Source organism: Ictidomys tridecemlineatus, chromosome 3, assembly GCF_052094955.1.
Source record: "Ictidomys tridecemlineatus isolate mIctTri1 chromosome 3, mIctTri1.hap1, whole genome shotgun sequence".
In the NCBI taxonomy this organism is placed as follows: Eukaryota; Metazoa; Chordata; class Mammalia; order Rodentia; family Sciuridae; genus Ictidomys; species Ictidomys tridecemlineatus.
Window position 1 is genome coordinate 1,440,491 of NC_135479.1, and position 16,315 is coordinate 1,456,805.

The 16,315-nt window shown below is 65.7% G+C and overlaps 1 protein-coding gene across 13 annotated transcripts in view; it reads right to left on the reverse strand.

Annotated features, from left to right (window-relative positions):
- Bahcc1 (BAH domain and coiled-coil containing 1) overlaps nt 1–16,315 on the reverse strand; it is a 59,080-nt gene that overhangs the window by 10,945 nt on the left and 31,820 nt on the right. For 8 of the 13 annotated variants that reach the window (XM_078041448.1, XM_078041442.1, XM_078041441.1 and 5 more), the window contains 12 exons: nt 12,632–12,754; nt 8,313–10,040; nt 7,961–8,069; nt 7,695–7,778; nt 7,432–7,622; nt 7,165–7,323; nt 6,687–6,931; nt 6,217–6,547; nt 4,641–5,441; nt 1,023–1,225; nt 773–909; nt 223–351 (listed from right to left, as the gene is read on the reverse strand). In XM_078041448.1, coding sequence (XP_077897574.1) covers nt 223–351; nt 773–909; nt 1,023–1,225; nt 4,641–5,441; nt 6,217–6,547; nt 6,687–6,931; nt 7,165–7,323; nt 7,432–7,622; nt 7,695–7,778; nt 7,961–8,069; nt 8,313–10,040; nt 12,632–12,754 — 4,240 coding nt within the window. The remainder of the gene's footprint in view (nt 1–222; nt 352–772; nt 910–1,022; nt 1,226–4,640; nt 5,442–6,216; nt 6,548–6,686; nt 6,932–7,164; nt 7,324–7,431; nt 7,623–7,694; nt 7,779–7,960; nt 8,070–8,312; nt 10,041–12,631; nt 12,755–16,315) is intronic. The other 5 variants (XM_078041445.1, XM_078041440.1, XM_078041446.1 and 2 more) reach the window with 5 other exon arrangements.

Consider the following 16,315-nt stretch of genomic DNA (forward strand, 5'->3'; position numbering starts at 1 on the left):
AAGGACACGGGGGCTGCAGCGGGTGTCTGCACTGGCAGTGCCCGCCCCAGTGGGGCTCTGTCCCCAGGACCCTGTCCTCGAGTCCTGGAAGGGCCGTGCTGGGCCTTCAGATAAGGTGTGAAGGGCAGCTGCAGCCCAGGCAGCAGGGACAGACAGCCCTGCTGTCCAGGCCGTGAGCGCCAGCCCAGCCCTGCCCACCCTGTTCCCAACCCCCACACTCACTTGGCCTTCTTGCCCTCGCTCCTGGCCAGCGGGCCCCCGGGACGCAGGGCAGACAGCGAGCTGGAGTGTCTGCGCTTTCTGGGGCGGCCAGGCCCCCGCCGCGCAGGGCTCCGAGAGCTCTCCTCTCTCCTGGGGGCCAGAGGAGAGCTGTCAGAGGCTGCCCACCCTGCTGCCCACCCTGCAGCTCTGGCTGCAGAACCCGGCCCCTCCCGGCTCTGGGCTCCAGCTGTCCGGCCCCCAGGGCCCTGCAGGCTAACCTCTGCTCCTGGAGCCCCACTCCCAGCCAGACCGCCTTGGCACTGGCCCCCTCTCCTCGGCACCCTGTGGACTGGTCTCTGGGAGACAGCCTGCTCTGTCTCAAGTCTCACCCCCAGGTCCCAGGGCTATCACCACCACTGAGGAGCCTCGGGACCCCAGCTTCCTGGAGACCCTGGTGAGGCCCCTATCCAAAGGCAGCCAGCATGGCCTGGCTGGAATCTGCATCTGCCCCAGGTGCCACCCCAGTGTGAGGCCCTTGGGGGTGGGCGCCGCAGCTCCAGCCCCCACGTACTCATGGTCATGCCGTCGCTGCAGGCGCGCCAGCTCTCGCTGCTTCTCCTTGTAGCGCCGTTGCAGCTCTGCCAGCTGCATGCGCATCTCCACCTCCTGTGTGTCCAGCTGGTCGATGGCAGCCTTCAAGGGGCAGACCTGTGTGCAGGGGCACAGGGGCCTGAGAGCCGGGCCAGAGCCTTAGGGCAGGGCTGGTGGGCAGTGCCTGCCCTGTCATGGCACTGGCTGTGTGCCCTCGAACGGCCACTCACAGGCTTGGTCTTGGGGGTCCAGGTGTCCTTGCGCTGTAGGATCTGCATGCGGGGGGTGAGCCTGGGGCCACCAGGGTCCGCAGCAGGGGGCTGGGCTGAGGAGAAGGAGCTGTCTGGGCTGGCGGCTTCTACCAGGGACCAGGCGGTAGCCAGTGTGGCCAGGTGCTGCAGGTTGAAGGCTAGCACGTCCTCATCCTCTTCTGCTGGGGGGACAGGAGGGTCAGTAAGGGTACACACTGCCCTGAAAGAGACTCCTGATGTCAGTCCCCACTGCAGCACAGCCCCAGCCCCTGGAGGGCCCAGTCCTGAAGTGAGGACTAAGGACCAGGGCCAGGCCACAGGGAAGGTGCCTGGGCCCCAGCAGCTCAGGTGGGGAGAAGCCCCTGTGCAGGGCCAGATGGCCGGGGGCCCGAGGCTCCTGCCCTGGGGGAAGGACCCACACTGGGGAGGGCAACTGCTGCCCAGAGCCGACTGTGGTGCGGCCGGCAGCGGCGTCTCTCAGGACACAGAGCCAGCACGGCACTGCCACAGCCAAGTTCACTCCGGGGCAGACCCACACGGCTGAGCTGGGCTCGTCACGGTGGCTCCAGGGACTAGCTCACCACCTCCAGGAGGTACCCACTGCTCTCCCCTGCGTCCATGCGCCTGTCCACCCTCCTGCCAGCTTGACGGAGACCCCAGGAGCAGCTGCAGGGTGGTGGCAGTCATGGGAGGGGGGATGGCAATTCCCTTATTCCTCGTGAACAGGGCGGCCAGGCCTGGCGGGGGGGTTCGGGGGGACAGAGCAGGCCCTGGCCCGGGAAGGGTGCAGCTTCCTGCTCTGTCTCTCTTCCTGGAGGCCCCCACAGTTCCTCCAGTCCTGCCCCCAGCACTCCCTGCACCTCTCCAGGCCCCGAGGCAGGCTGGGCTGTGCCCGGCCCTTCCTCCCAGCCCACCTGGCACAGCAGACTGCAAGCTCTGGCCCGGGGTAGGCAGCAGTGGGCATGGCTGACCACAGTAAGGGAGAAGGCATAGAGGTTCACCTGGGGACCAGAGTGGGGGCCGAGCCGGGTGTCACAGGTTACCTCACCAGTGACAGCGCGACCAGGGAAACCCTGGAGTCAGGGCCAGGGAGGGACAGTCCAGTGTGCAGTCAGAGCTGGAGCTGGTGTATGTTTGGTACTTCAGAAAGCAATGACAGGAGCCAGGTGTGGTGGCACATGCCTGTCATCCCAGTGGCCCTGGAGGCTAAGGCAGGAGGATTGCAAGTTCAAGGCCAGCCTCAGCAACTTAGAGAGACGCTAAGTAACTTAGCAAGATCCTGTCTCAAAATAGAAAATAAAAAGGCTGGGGATGTGGCTCAGTGGTACAGCAACCCTGGGTTCAATCTCGGTACCAAAAACAAATAAATCATTGAGTATCAATGACAGGGACACATTGACAGCACACAGGAACTGGCCAAAGGGCTCCTCCGGCCAAACCTGGGCCATCTGGTCATCAGAATAAAGAGAGACCATCATGGATTGTAGTTGGCTGCAAAGACAGAACCTGCCAGCCGCGCTGCAGTCAGCAGAGCAGACAGGAGTGCGTGCCGAGGAGCTGTCACAGGGTCCCCAGGGTCTCTCCACCTAGAGCTCCGAACGGCAAGGGGCAGGTGGGGGGCCCACCCTGCGGGTCAGAGCAGACACAGCCGAGGGGACCTCCCGGGAGGGCACAGCTGTGCCCTGTTGAGGGCACCGGAACCCGACCACAAAGGGACGGGCGGGTTCTCGTCTTCAGGATCAGGGATGCCCCGTGCGGGGCGAGGAGGCAGGGAGCCCAGAAGACAGGGTGAGTCTACTGCAGACCTGGGGCCAAGCTGCTGGGGCTGCCCAGAGGGGCAGCTGCCAGACTCCCAGACCTCCAGACACAGTCAAGGCCAGTGGGAGGAGGGCTGGGGACTTCCCTCAGTGGGCAGTAGCAGAGGTCCATCGACAAGCCCCTTTCAGCCACAAGCCCTGGTCGCCTGCCCCTGGGGGTCACTGTGAGCCACCAGAGCCTCTCTGCTCCTCCCCTGCGCTTTCTCCGGGTGCCCTCGAGGCCACAGGTGTGCAGCCCTCACTGGCCTCACACAGATGGATCTGCAGGCCTCGGAAGCAGGGGGCCTGAACTACCCTGGGGTCTCCCCGGGGTCCGGGCCCCACGGGTCCCTCTGAATCCTGCTCTGTGGTGCAGAATGAAACTCATCAGGTTCATTTCAGCCAAAGTGGTCCCTGTACTTGTAAGGAACAGTTACCGCTGGACATGGCTCAGGAAGAGCCCATCGAAGGGATGGGCGGAGGGGGTGTGGCTGCTGCAGGGTGGCTGGGGCAGCCTGCACTCCACCACCCTGACTGCAGGAGACCTGGCCTGACAGTCCGCGCCTGCGCTGGCCTGCGAAACTTGGCCTCCTACGCAGAACACGTGCTCTGCATGTATTTACTCAATGAATGGGCCCTGGTCCAGCTGGCAGCCACAGCGTGCGCGCGCGCACACACACACACACACACACGTACACACACAAGTGCACACGTGCGCCACAGTCACTTGGTGCCCCTTAAGCCATCCCCTCAACTGCTACGGGATGCTCACCCGGGAGTCTCTGGCACTTGGCTTACCCTGGGTGACCCTGCTGTATGTGGCCAGGAGGCCCAGCGAGGTCTCCCTGGGGGTCCGGCTGGGAGTCCACTCCAGCAGGAGCAGAGGGCCCTGGAAGGGCCGCTGGGTACACCTCCAGGGCAGGCGTGTCCCCTGCCCAGGTCACAGCCAGAGTGGTTGCCAGGCCAGGCCTCCCTGCAGCCACACGCCGCCGAGAGGGACAGAGGCCTTGGGGGAAATCGGCTTTACAGGGACACTCACTCCTCCCCACACAGCACAAGAGGCACATGGGCGTGGGGAGCCTTGTGCTCCAGGAAAACCAGGGCTTTGTGAGGCCCTTCTACAGACATCCTGCAGCACCGTGCCTGGCTGGGGTGCTCCCCCCAGGAGGGACTTCCTCTGGGGTCAAAGGGGAAGATGGCACTTCTCTGGCAGGAAGAGGAAGTGGACTACTGGGGGCCGGAGGGGACCATGTGGGGTCCTGACAAGGTGGGGGCAGAGCTGGGACCTGCCAAGCCGAGGCTGGCCCTTGGGCATCTGAGGTGGTCAGGCCCCAGCCTGGCAGCGGGCCGCAGTCTCAGCTCACCCTGCTGGCCCACCGCCCTGCGCTGCACACTCTGGGGTCCTGGGTGGCTGGTGAGCCCAGGGGCTCCTTGTCCTGTGGTTGCCTGGAGCAGGAATGCCTGCTGACTCAGCGCGGAGGCTCAGACCTGGTGGTCCAGCCAACCCCTGCCTGGTGCTATGTCCCCTGGGCCTGGGAGGAGAGGCAGACGTTTCCCACACTGGCCACACCAGGCCCGGGGCCAGGAGCCATGGAGCTGAGTGGCGGGGGTCCCACGGAGGGGGAGGTTGGAGCTGACTGCCCCTTTCCTGTCACCAGGCCTCCTGGGTCTGACCATGTCCCAGGGGAAATGCAGACAGCACACACGAGTGCTGCCCTCCTCCTCGGAAACCACATGGAGGGTGGCCTGGTCCCCAGGGCCAGGCTCGGGGGCCCTGGGGGAGGCTGCAGGCAGAGCTCACCTGGCGTGGCCCGCTGGCTGCTCTGTCGCTGGGCCTCCAGGTCTGCCAGCTCGCTGAGCAGGGCGATTCCATGAATCCCTGAGCTACGGGGCAGGGTGGCGGTGCTGGGGGGCCCAGAGGTCTCGGCGGGGAGAGGGTCCAGCAGGCTCAGGCTGGGCAGGTCCCCCAGGTCCACAGTGGCGGCCACCAAGGCATCTAGCCCCAGCAGTGCTCTGGGTGGGTGGCTGCTGCTGGGAGCCCCCCAGTCCTCCTCGGAGTCCTCCACACCTCCCTCCTGCAGCTGGGCCTCTTCCGGGGCAAGCCCCAGGCCCTCCTCGTCCTCCTCCAGGGCACCAGGGCTCCCTGCTTGCTGCTGCAGGGCTTGAGGGGAGGCCCCCAGTGGGGGTCCCTGCACCCCCTCCTCTCTGGTCCTCTCTGCTTGCGCCCTTCCCTGAGTAGAATCAGCCTGGCCAGTGGCCTCAGGGGCTCCTCCCTCGAGGAGGGCCCCAAATTGCAGTTCTTGCAGCCCTTCAAGTGGGCTGGGGTCCTCTGCCTTCCCTGGGGGTCCCCGCTCAGCAGGGTGGGGTGTGGCGGCACGGTCCTGGGTGGCCTCCCCGGCCCCTGAGAGCAGCCCAGACTCCTCCAGGCCCCTGGGGCTGCAGGGGGGTGGCTCCCTGGGCAGGAACGTCCTCGCAGGCTCAGCCCCTGGGGCGGCAGTTTGCATAGTTTCGGGGTCCGGGAGGTCCGAGGAGCGCCCTCCCGAGGGCAGGGAGGCAGGGAAGCCCAGGCCAGGCGTGGGGCGCAGGTATCCTGGAGGCAGGTCTGCGAAAGAGGGAACAGGTCAGGAGAGGCAGGGGCAGGAGGTGAGGCTCTGCCTGCCACAGGACGGGGCGACCCTGCTGGGGGTCCCCGCCAGCCAGCGCTCTGGGCCTGAGGCAGGGCCTGGGCACAGCGGCCTGGGGGGCGGCAGGAGGAGAGCCCCAGGGCATCTCTGGAGGGTACAGTGTGGCCAGCCAGGAAGGGGCTTAAGCATGATGCCTGAATCAGGGCTCTCCCCGGACAGAGCCGGCAGGCGCGGAGGCATGGCGCCCACTAACTCCCTAAGAACAACACAAAACCTCTTGGGCTCAGTCTCCTCACTGTGGAACTGGGAGGGGTTTTATGTCCCACACGGGTTTCCAGAGCTCGGTTCTCAGCCTGATCCAGAGAACCACGTGGCGGCTGGGGAATGGTGGACACAGGCCCTCCTTGCTCAGACCCAAGCTGGGCTGCTGGTCGCCGTTGGCTGAGGTGCCCAGCTTTGCTGAGGCCCAGGCTCAGGGCTGGGGACAGGTCCTGGTCTGGAATCCCCAAGGGCCCTGCCACCTTATCAGCTCCCAGAGCTGGCCGCCAGGCCTGACCTTCCCCCAGCCCCCACTGCCAAGGGCAGGGAGGGAGGCAGCGGGGACCCGTCCAGAGCCAGGTGAAAAGGAGGAAGGAGGGGCAGGTGGCATTCCCCAGCGCCCGACGGGGGCTTGGGTTGGTGACAGGCAGACCCTGTCATCACCTCTGCCTGTCCAGGAGCGGGTGGGGCCAGGATGGTGCTGCCCAAGCTCACCTGGTTCCAATGTGGTGAGGTGGGCTCCGGCCCGCCGGCCCTCCCCACTCTTGTCTTCGGCGCTGGGCACCTTGGAGCTGGGCCCTGGGCTGCGGGCAGGGCAGACGGATAAAGTGCAGGGGGCGCTGGGGCCAGGTGGTGGTGTGGGACAGCTGGTAGGGGGCTTCAGGGTGGGTGAGTGGCAGCAGGGCGGCAGCTTGACCGGGCCTGCAGCGGCAGGTGAGGGGCCGCTCTTGGCCATGGGGGTTAAGGCAACTGGCTTGTGGGTGGACTTCAGGGCCTTCTCCTGGGTGGGCTCTTCGAGCTCCAGGTGGTGGTCCTCAGGCTTCCGCTGTTGAGTTGGGGAAGAGGGTCAGCCAGGTGGCCCCTCTGCACCTGTGCATCCTCTGTTGCCAGGAGGCGTGGAGGGGCTCCTGGGGCCAGCCAGGGAGGGGGAAATTGCCCACTGACTGTGGCCGTCAAGGTGGTACCTGGAAATGGGCAGCCCGCTGCAGCTCTAGGGCCTGGGCAGCCCGCTGCTGCTGCTGCTGCTGTTGCTGCTGTTGCTGCTGCTGCTGCTGCTGCTGTTGCTGCTGCTGCAGGGCGTAAATCTCCTGCTGCCGCAGCAGCTGAGAACGGGAGTACACGGGGAGCTGGCCCGGGTGCTGCATGTGGGAGGTGGGGCCCCGGCTCCCGTACATGGGGGGCCACAGTGAGGCCTGGTCCATGACGTCAGCTGTAGGCAGGGCCAGAGGGCAGTCAGCCCCAGCCGGGCAGGGGGGCCCTACCCCGCTCTTCCCCTCCCTCTCAGTCCTCCCAGCCCACCCAGTCCCCAGATGATCCACCTCAAAGTCCCACCTGGGTCTTGCCAGGCACCTGCCTCACCCTCTCCCGCTCCCCAGAGACTGTCCCCGACCAGGCCCTCTGCCAACAGCCCCAGGTGCAAACAGCCAGGCCCCAGGCCCTTACCAAGCGCGTGAGGGGTGGCGTGGGGCGTGGGCTCCGAGGGCAGGATGAGGAGCTGTGTGGGGGCATCCTGGGGGAGGGGGAACACGGAGGGCACCGAGCCGGGCACAGAGGTGGGGAAGCCAGGGGGCAGGTTCTGGTGCAGGGCAGGGTGCCCGAGGCCTGGGGAGCAGAGGTCATGGGATGAGTGGGGGCCCCTGTCACTCTCAGACATCCCTCCTTTGGAGGTCCAGCCCCAGGCCAGCCCCCACTTGCCCTCAGAGCACTGACCATAGGAATGTCCCCCCATCCATAAAGAGGGGCTGCGGGTGCGGGGCAGCCAGGGGGGGTGGGCGGGGTGGGGATGGGGGGCTGGGTCCCCACCCAGCTGGCCACCCTGCATCACGAGGTGGGGGGCCAGTTCTCCAGGGCAGCCGCTTGAGGGGTGAATCCGGGCAAATTCCACGAGGTCTTTGTTGTCCCTGTAAGATCACCAGAATCAGCCCTGTCACCTGGCTGACCCTGCCCTGCTCCCCGACCCCGTGGCCATCAACCTGGAAGGGAGCTGGAGGTTGGAGGTGACAGGTGGCCCCCGGTCCTGGGCCTGGTGCCGGAGGCCTCCATTCCCAGCAGCGGCCCTGTTGGCAGCGGGAGTGAGCAGAGCCCTCCAGGAAAGGCTCTGGTGGGTGTGGGACCCTGCCCAGGACAAGGCCACTGTCGACGTCCTGGCCACCATGCCCCTTCTCCCTCGAGGGCTCTGGGCGGGCAGGCCCACCTGGGAGGCACCCCACCCCGGCCAGGACCACAGCCCGACTCTTACTGTAGCAGCAGCTCGCGGCCAGCCAGCCCCAGGCGGTCATCACACAGCCGCGTCCTCTCCTCCTCACCCTCCAGGTCCAGGGCGTGTGTGGCACGGGGGCCCCCTCCAGCTGCACAGGGTCGGGAGGGCAGAAGGGTGAGAGGGGGCACCACTGCCGGCAGAGGCAGGCACCACCCTGTGTTGAGCTGGGAGCTGAGGCGCCAAGGGGGGCTCCCTGGCTCCGGGGGCTGTGGAGGACCTTCCAGGGGAGGGCGTGGGGGGCCAACCGGACGCCCAGGCAGAGGCAGGGCCAGCTGGTCTTGGACACCCTGGGTGCTGGGCCGGTTGTCTCCCGGCCTGTGAAGGGCCATACCTTTGAAGGCGGGGGCGGCCCGGCCCTGCCGCCCGCTGTTGGTGTTGTAGGTGGTCTCCGGCCGACTCACTGTGTCCTTCTGTCGGGCCAAGGCCACCGCGATGCCCACAGGCGGCTGCCGCACCTCCCCGTCTACCTGCGCGGCCTCGTGTTCCCGGCTCCGGGCACAGTCGGGCCTGTCCACTGCGCCTGGGCCCTTGGAGGCGGGGAACTTTGTCTCCTGCTGGACACAGCTGGCCTTGAGGCCGCCCAGACCCACGAAGGGCGCCTTCTGGCCCACAGCCAGCGCGTGGCTGCTGTACTTGAGCAGGTTCTTCATGGCCGAGACCTCGTCGGGCGGGGCAGGCAGCTCCTGAGACAGGAGGGCCGCCTGCTGCAGGCCACTGCCGAAGGGGTCCAGGTAGGCACTGCCCTGGCGCTCTTCACTGATGGGCATGGTGGTGCCCTGACCGGCCTGGACACTCCACGGGGGCAGGTGGGGACCGCCGTAGCCCAGAGAGGCCAGTTCCAGGGACTTGCGCTTGACCTCAGGCCCGCTGCCCCCCTGCTCCACCTCAGGGGTGGCCAAGTGCTGCTGATGCCGGATCCGGGCCACCTTCTGGGCCCCCGGGGGTGCTGCGGGGGCCTCCTTGTTGGCAGCTTTGTCTAAAGTGCAGCAGGCCTGGGCGGCCTTCCCACCCAGCAGGTCCTGATTACCGGGCCGGGCACAGTCCTGCGAGGGGGCGGGCAACTCAAAGTAGCCGCTCTTGTCCAGACCACCCTTGGGGAGTCCAGGGAAGGAGGCCTCGGGGCGGCTGCTGAGGTACTCCAGGCCCTTTAGCCGGGGGTTGAGGGCCGCCTCGAAGCCCCCAGGCCGCCGCTCGCCCTTGCCCTCGGCCTTCAGGTGAGTGTAGGAGACTCCGTAGGGCGCAGTGTGGTCGGGGACCAGGGCCCCATCCAGGTGCCGGTCCTTGCCCTCACCTGCCACAGCACAGGCCTCGGCCGCCTGGAAGGGGCGGCTCTTGTCGGCCAGGTGTCCCACAGAAGGCACGAAGGTGGGCCCGCTGGCCTTTAGGTCCCGGGAGACTTTGTCCTGCAGCGGGCAGAGCCCGTCGGGGCCCGTGTGCAGCTGCAGGCAGGGGAAGGACCCAGCAGCTGTGCTGAGGGGTGGGGGGGGCCCGGTAGGTAGGCCAGAGGGCACCGTGTAGGACACCGCGTGGTGCAGCATCTGTCGCCGCTCCAGGCACTCGCTGAAGGCCGGCCCGGGCTCCGGGGGGCCCACCACCTCCTTGGCCCGTCCCGAAGCTGTCACCCCTGCACCGGGCCGGCCTAGCATGCCCCCAGCGCAGCTGGCCAGTGCGGCCTTGCCCATGTCACCATTGAGCACCTTGGTGTTGAGGAGGCAGGAGGTGAGGTGCTTGGGGCGGCCCTCACAGGAGCCCCGGGGCCCAGGGCCGCCCTCCTTGCAGGGCCCGTCCACCGGCATGGGGGGCACCAGCTTGTGCCTCTCTTTGCCGCCATCCTCCTCCACTGGCCGCTCCCTGCCCTCCACTGCCTTGCTGGCCTTCTCTTTGCCCAGCTCTTTCGACGTGAGGAAGCGGTCAAACTCCCTGGGGCCCTTCGACGGGGGGCCGGCCTCGCCCCGCTCTCGGCTACAGGGGTGGGCAGGAGCAGCGCGGGCCACGGGGAAGCTGTGGTTGGAGGGCAGGAGCGTGGGCTGGGGGGGCAAGTTGCGCAGGTAGAAGTTATCTGCGAGCAGAAGGAGCTGAGGTCAGTGGTGTAGGGACCCAGACTCCCCAAGACGTCGGCTGCAGGAGTCCCTTGGTCCCCCTTGGCACCCATCAAGGTCACCCTGCAGGAAGGTTTCTGCCTCCACTTTTTAAAAACTCGTGGTGAAAATAAATAATGAGATTCGCCTTCAAAGTGTACAGTTCAGGGGCCTAAGCACATTCAGAGCTGCCCAGCCGTCTCCACCAGCCACCTCCACAGTCTCTCCTCAAACCGAAGCCCTCTCCCCACGAGGCACAACTCCTGGCTCTGCCCACTCAGGCCCAGCACCCTAGAGCTGCCCCGGCAGGGCCCCCCCCTGACTCCTGTCTGCCCGACCCTGTGCCCTGGAGACTTTCAGAGTGGGGGTGGGTGGAAGGAGGGTGAGTCTCCAGGACAGTGAGTGGCCCTGGGGAGCTCAACGCAGGGTGAGCTTGGGGCAGGCGAGGTGTACCTGTGAGGTGAGCCACCACAGAGCCAGCTGGCCAGGCACCGGGTGAGAGGGTGGCCTTGCAGCCCAGGGTCTAGTACTGTGGGTGGCCCCGGGTGTGAGCCTGCCTGCAGCCCCCAAGTGTCCCCAGGTGCCGTGTGTCCTGGGAGGAGCAAGGCTGAGGGTGTGAGAAGGCAGGATGGGCTGGGTGGGGGAGCCGCCTGGCCCCTGGACAGCTCGCTGCATCCCTGGGGCTGGTGGACACGGGTGAGGAGGGCTGAAGGAAGGAAAGTGGCCCCCCCATCCACACACCCCCAGCTCGGGGCCCAGCCAGTCTGGCCCTAGTGCCAGGCTCCTCTGTGGTCCATGGACTCGCAGCCCAGCTGGGGCCTCTGGGCCTGGGGCAAACCCTCCGCTCTTGACCAACCCTGGGGCCGTGCCCAGCAACCTGGGCCAGACCTCTGCCTCTGGGGGACCCTGGGGGCTGCCCCTTCCCTGGCCCAGCTGGGTGGGTGGGCGGCAGGGTGAAGCCCTGAGCTGAGGCACAGACGGAACCCGCCAACCCGTCCTCGGTCACTCGAGTCCTGCCAATTTCCTGCTAACTGGAGACAAGGGAAGAGGTAGCCCAGGAGAGACCTGATCAGCTCAGGTTCCAAAGCCAAACACCGTCCTTTGGATGAGGCTCCACCACGACATTTTGAAAGCCCCTAGGGCCAGTGGCTGCCTCCACATCAGCCGGCCCACTGCCCCTGGAGTCCCTGGGCCCTGGCTCAGGGGTGGGGCTTCTGGGGCTGAGTCCAGACACCTGCCTGCCCCTAACAGACTTTTGTCAAAACAGCTGCAGTCCCCCAGAGCTGATAGGAGCACGGGGGAGCTGGCCGGCTCTGCTGCCCACAGAACAGCCCCCTCAGGCGTGGCCAGATCCTCCGGGCCCTAGTCAGTCTGCAGGTGCCCACAGTAGTTTGGACGGAGTCCAGACAAGCAGGACTCTCCCTGAGTCTGGGGTCTGTGGCAGAAGGTACTGAGGGGCAGCAGGAGGCTCTCTGCACCCTGGGTTGACCAGACACCTCCAGGGCCTGCTGGCTTCTCTGCCTCACTGGGCCCCCCAGGGACGTGGTAAACTGTGCCTGTCCTCTGTGGACGGGCTGCCTCACCACTGATGGGCCATGAGTGTCCAGCGACCCAGCACCCAGGCTCTCTAGATCTAAGCTGAAGTCACCCCCCACAGCCTGGGCCAGGAACTGGGGTCATCTGAGACCATCTGCCCTCCCCTGACCCAACCCATTCCTGATGCCACCGACTCCAGCCCTGTGGGACTCCACATCTGCACTCAGGTCCTACCGCATGTAGGTCATTTTAAAGGTGGCCACTAGCCCAACACCTGCCCAGGCTCCAGGGACCACTCTGGTGTGCCCATGGTGCGGGGGGGGGGGGCGTCCTAAATGTAAAGGAAATGGCCCTCCGGAAACCCCAACCTGGAGACAGGGGGTGAAGCCTCTGGACCTGCCCTGCCCCCTCCGGCCAGGCCCCCTCTGCTGCAGGCTCCTGATTTGTGGTCCCTGCCTGAGCTGTGCCTGCCCTTTGTCATACCCAGGGCCCACTGGCTCCGTCTTGCCAGCAAAGACCCAAACTCAGCAGCCCTCTTTGGTGGCATCTGCTGCCACAGGGTAGGCAGCCCATCTTCTGTCCACAGGCCAGGGCTCTGCTCTGACCTTACCCAGTGGCCACTGTCAGCAGCCCTGCTCTGGCCTAGGCCTTGCAAGTGTGTGGGGCAATGTGGGCTTCTATGGGCTCCCCTGTCCCTCACTGAGGACATCCTCCTCTGGGCTACCTTGGGTCCCCACAGCTGGCGGAGAGTGCAGGGCACAGCCAGGTAGGCAGGAGGTGGCAGCCAGGCCCCACAGTTGCTTCCCGGGAGCTGAGCTGAGCCTGCTGACTCTCCCCGTGCGCCCCAGCCTGGGAACCCCACCTGCCCCTGGTGGTGGTCCTAGACCCAGGGTTTACACCCTCCAGGGGCCCGGCTAGGCTGGATGCCTCCTGAGGGCACCCCTGGGCTGGCTGCCCTGGCGTGTGCCTGGAAGCTTGCCACCCCCCACCCCTTGGGATGCCCTGCACCCCATGCTAGGCCCCCCGTGCCACTTGCCTTTTTGGGTTCCATAGAAACGATGCTGCCCGTAGAGAACATTGCTGTTTCCATGGTGATCCAAGTGGCTCACGGGTAGGAAGGTGGATGCCAGACTCCCCGAAAACCTGGGGTATGCTGGAGCTAGAGAGGCAAAGGCCCTGGCTGGAGAGGCAGCTCCTGGACCCCTGGCCCACACCGCCCTGACCTCAGAGAGGAGAGATGCCCGTGGGCGACACAGGAGCCACGCCCTGCCGAGCCCTGCACACAGCTGCCTGTGGGAACCCACCCATCCATACATCTTGTTAGCTCAACTCCACGCTCGCCCGCCCTCCCGCGCACACAAACTGAATTGCTGATGGGCTGGGGAGGGGGAGGCTGGAGAAGGGCGCCTCTGCTTCTCTTCCAGGAGCACTGGGTGCTGCAGGAGCTTCCGGGCAGGGCAACACACTCAGGAGGGGGCCAGATGCCTACAGAGCTCCTGGCCAAGGGAGAGCCAGGGCCAGTCCCGGCAACCTGCCTGCACCATCCACAGGACCGACCAGCAGGTAGTCTGGGGCCCAGCTCTGCTGCGCCAGAGCCCTCTGGGCAACCCACACCGCTGGGTGGTGCACAGGTGTCTCCACAGGAGGGAACTGTCCACCCGGCCCACCTCTTCATGTCCTGCCATCTACAAGGGGAGCTGGTCTCAGTAGCAACAGCACTGACCCCAGAAGAACCCCAGCCCTACCTGGGGACTTTGAGTCACCCCTGGCCTGAGGGGTCCAGCCCACTAGGACACCTGACGTTCTGAAGGATGGCCCCTGCCCAAGCACAGGAAGCTAGCCACAGCTGCAGCCGTCCCACCCTGCTGGCCTTGGGCCTCGGCGGCTCTGTTCACCTGGACACATACTCTACCCTCCCACACAGGTGAGGTCCCAGCCTGCAGGAGAGACCCCAGCCTGCAGGAGAGACAGTACTGAGCAGCGGCCTGGGGTGTCCTCCCCAGGCCCCTTGGAAAGACCCAGAGCTGGAGGCCCAGAGCCACCAGCAGTCATCGGGAATGTCTGCTTATGGCTGGTCCTTCCAGGTCCACAGGGGACACAGGGGACCTGGGCTGGGTGGCATTCATCAGACTCATACCCACCAGGCCCCTGCCCAGCTCTCCCTGCCCACTGCCGTCACCTTGGCAGCCTCTAGGACTGGGGCCTAGGTCTCCTCCAGCCTGGCTCAGGCCCCAGGGCCAGGTGTCCAGCTTCCCCTGACCAGACGCTGATGCTATTTGTTACACGGCGTGTGGGGGTTCCTGAAGCAGACCAGGCTGGGTCTGTCTCCCATGCTGGACTGGATGTCCTCAGGGTGGAGTGTCAGAGGGCTGGCCATGAGGCAGAGGCCCTGGAGCCTGCTGTGAGCCTCAGCTTCTTGGAGGTGGCCCTGCAGGCTGAGGCCAGGGGAGCCCTGGGCAGAGTGTGAGCTGGAGGCTTGGAGCGCCAGCCCCACGCACCCTGCCAGCGGCTCCTCCCACGCACAGAAGAGCTGCCCGGGAGGGAGGGCGGGCTCTGCTCACTCTCAACACTGCACACCTCCCCACGGAGGGCAGGACCCAAGTTCTCGAGAGCTTCCTAGCACTGCCTGGCTTCCCGGGGATTTCCCTGGAGGGGCAGGGAGAGGGGGCTGGACACCTGTTCTAGGTCTGTCACTCAGGATTCTGCCACCCACTAGTTAAAAGGGTGCCCTGAGCCTCATGCCCCAGGGACCCAGGCACCAGGACCCCCTCTGGGTGTGAACTTACTGACAAGTCCTGCAGCAGCGGCTTCACTTGACCTTGCTTTACTTTGTTTCCCGACTTTATTTCTGTCTATTTTTTTCCTGGTACTGGGAACCCAAGGGCCCTCTGCCACTGAACTACCCCAGAACATTTTTAAAAAATATCTATTTTTCAGTTTTTGGTGGACACACGATCTTTATTTTATTCCGAGAATCGAACCCAGTGCCTCATGCATGCTAGGTGAGCACGCTACCACTTGAGCCACATCCCCAGCGTCCCCCCAGCTCATTTAAAAAATATATATTTAAATTTTTGTTTTGGTGCTGGGCATTGAACCCAGGGGCTCTCTACCACGAAGTTACACCCCCATGGCTTCTTCCACTTTTTGAGACAGGGCCTCACTCAGTGGCTGAGGTTGGCCTTGAACTTGGGATCCTCCTGCCTCCCGGGTTGGTGGGTGCAGGCGTGACCCACGGCCCCTGGCTCCTGATCTTCTATCATAGCGCCCGCTGCTGTTCAGCAGACTCCACAGACTCCACAGAACACTCAGACACGCTGTGTGGGAAGTCAGAGCTGCAGGTCGGCTCTCCAGTCCCATGTCTGTCCCCACGTCCTCAAAAGGCTGGCCATCTGCCCTGCCAGAGGCTGAGCTACCTGGCTGTTGGGGCTGATGGAGGCCAGCAGGGCCTGGACACTCTATCTCAGCACTGGGGAACCTCTGAATGGCTGGCCACCGGGAAGAGGCCAAGAGGCAGCCCTGGGCAGGCTGAGGCCGAGGAGTGGCCAAGCCAGGTGGGTGGGCTCTGGGTGGGACAGGGAGGGTCAGGACCTTGGAGGCAGAGCTGTGGCCTGTTCAGGTGGGACAGGGCACTCCAGGACCCACAGGGGCAAGGCTGCCCTGTCTGTGGCCCCCCACCCCCACGGGCACTGTGCCCGCTGGGCACTGGGCGGTAGCTGGTGGGACCCAGCCCTGGTGATGCCCTGGGCGTTCTCTGACTCTGTGGGTCCAGGTGAACCCTGTCTTGGAGGCTGCTGAGGGAGGTCTGGGAGCACAGGACCTGGGGACCATGCCCCACCCCTGGCCTGGCCCTGCAGCCGCCAGGACTGCTGAGGACAAGCTCAGGCTGAGGGCTGGCCTGCCGGCCTGCTGTGGGGGACACATCTGCAGCAGATGTCTCCCAGATGAAGCTCAGCCCCTGGAAGGCTCGACAGAGCCCAGGACGGGTGGGAGTGGACGAGCAGCAGGCCAGGGCCTGGGGGGCTGGTTAAGCCAGCGCAGCTGTCCCCCCGTCACTGGCTGCTGTTAAATGTTTTACGGGCCTCGTTCTGGTAAACAGAAGTCTGTAAATTCCTCCTTCCCAGACGCAGTTTCCCAGGCGTGGACCTCCCTGTGCCCCCTGGGGGGTCTGGCCGCCCGCTGCTCGGCTCTTGGGGAGTAGCTCTCAGCTGGCCAGGAGCAGGCTCCTTCCTGCCCAGGCCTGTGGGGGCAGTGTGAGGGTGGCTGGCCCCCTGCCCCCCTGCACTCTGGGCCTCAGCTGGAGGTGTCCAGGCCAGGGAGCGGGGGCCTGGCCAGCTCCCAACCTCTAGCCTGCCTCAAGCCCCAACCTCGGAGGACCCAGATGGGAACTGGGGTAAAGGGGAGGAGGAAGGGGTGGCAGGGCAGGAAGGAGAAAAGCTGGGGCTGGGCAGGGAGCCCCGGGGCGGGGGACGAGAGGGACAGGGAGAAGAGGTCTGTCCTGCCCCGTGAGAAAGCCCTTTTCTTTTCCCCAAAACACTGCATATTCTCTGAACTGAGGAAGAAAATAAAAAACGGTTTTTGCGAATCAGAGCAGCTGCTCGGAGACCAGGCGGAAGGCTGGGGTGGCCGGGCAGGGAGACAACTCGGGAGACCGTGCCCCCGGTGGGGTGGCCCAGGAGCAGAGGGCCACACACTCAGGCCCGTGCTCGCGCCCGGGACG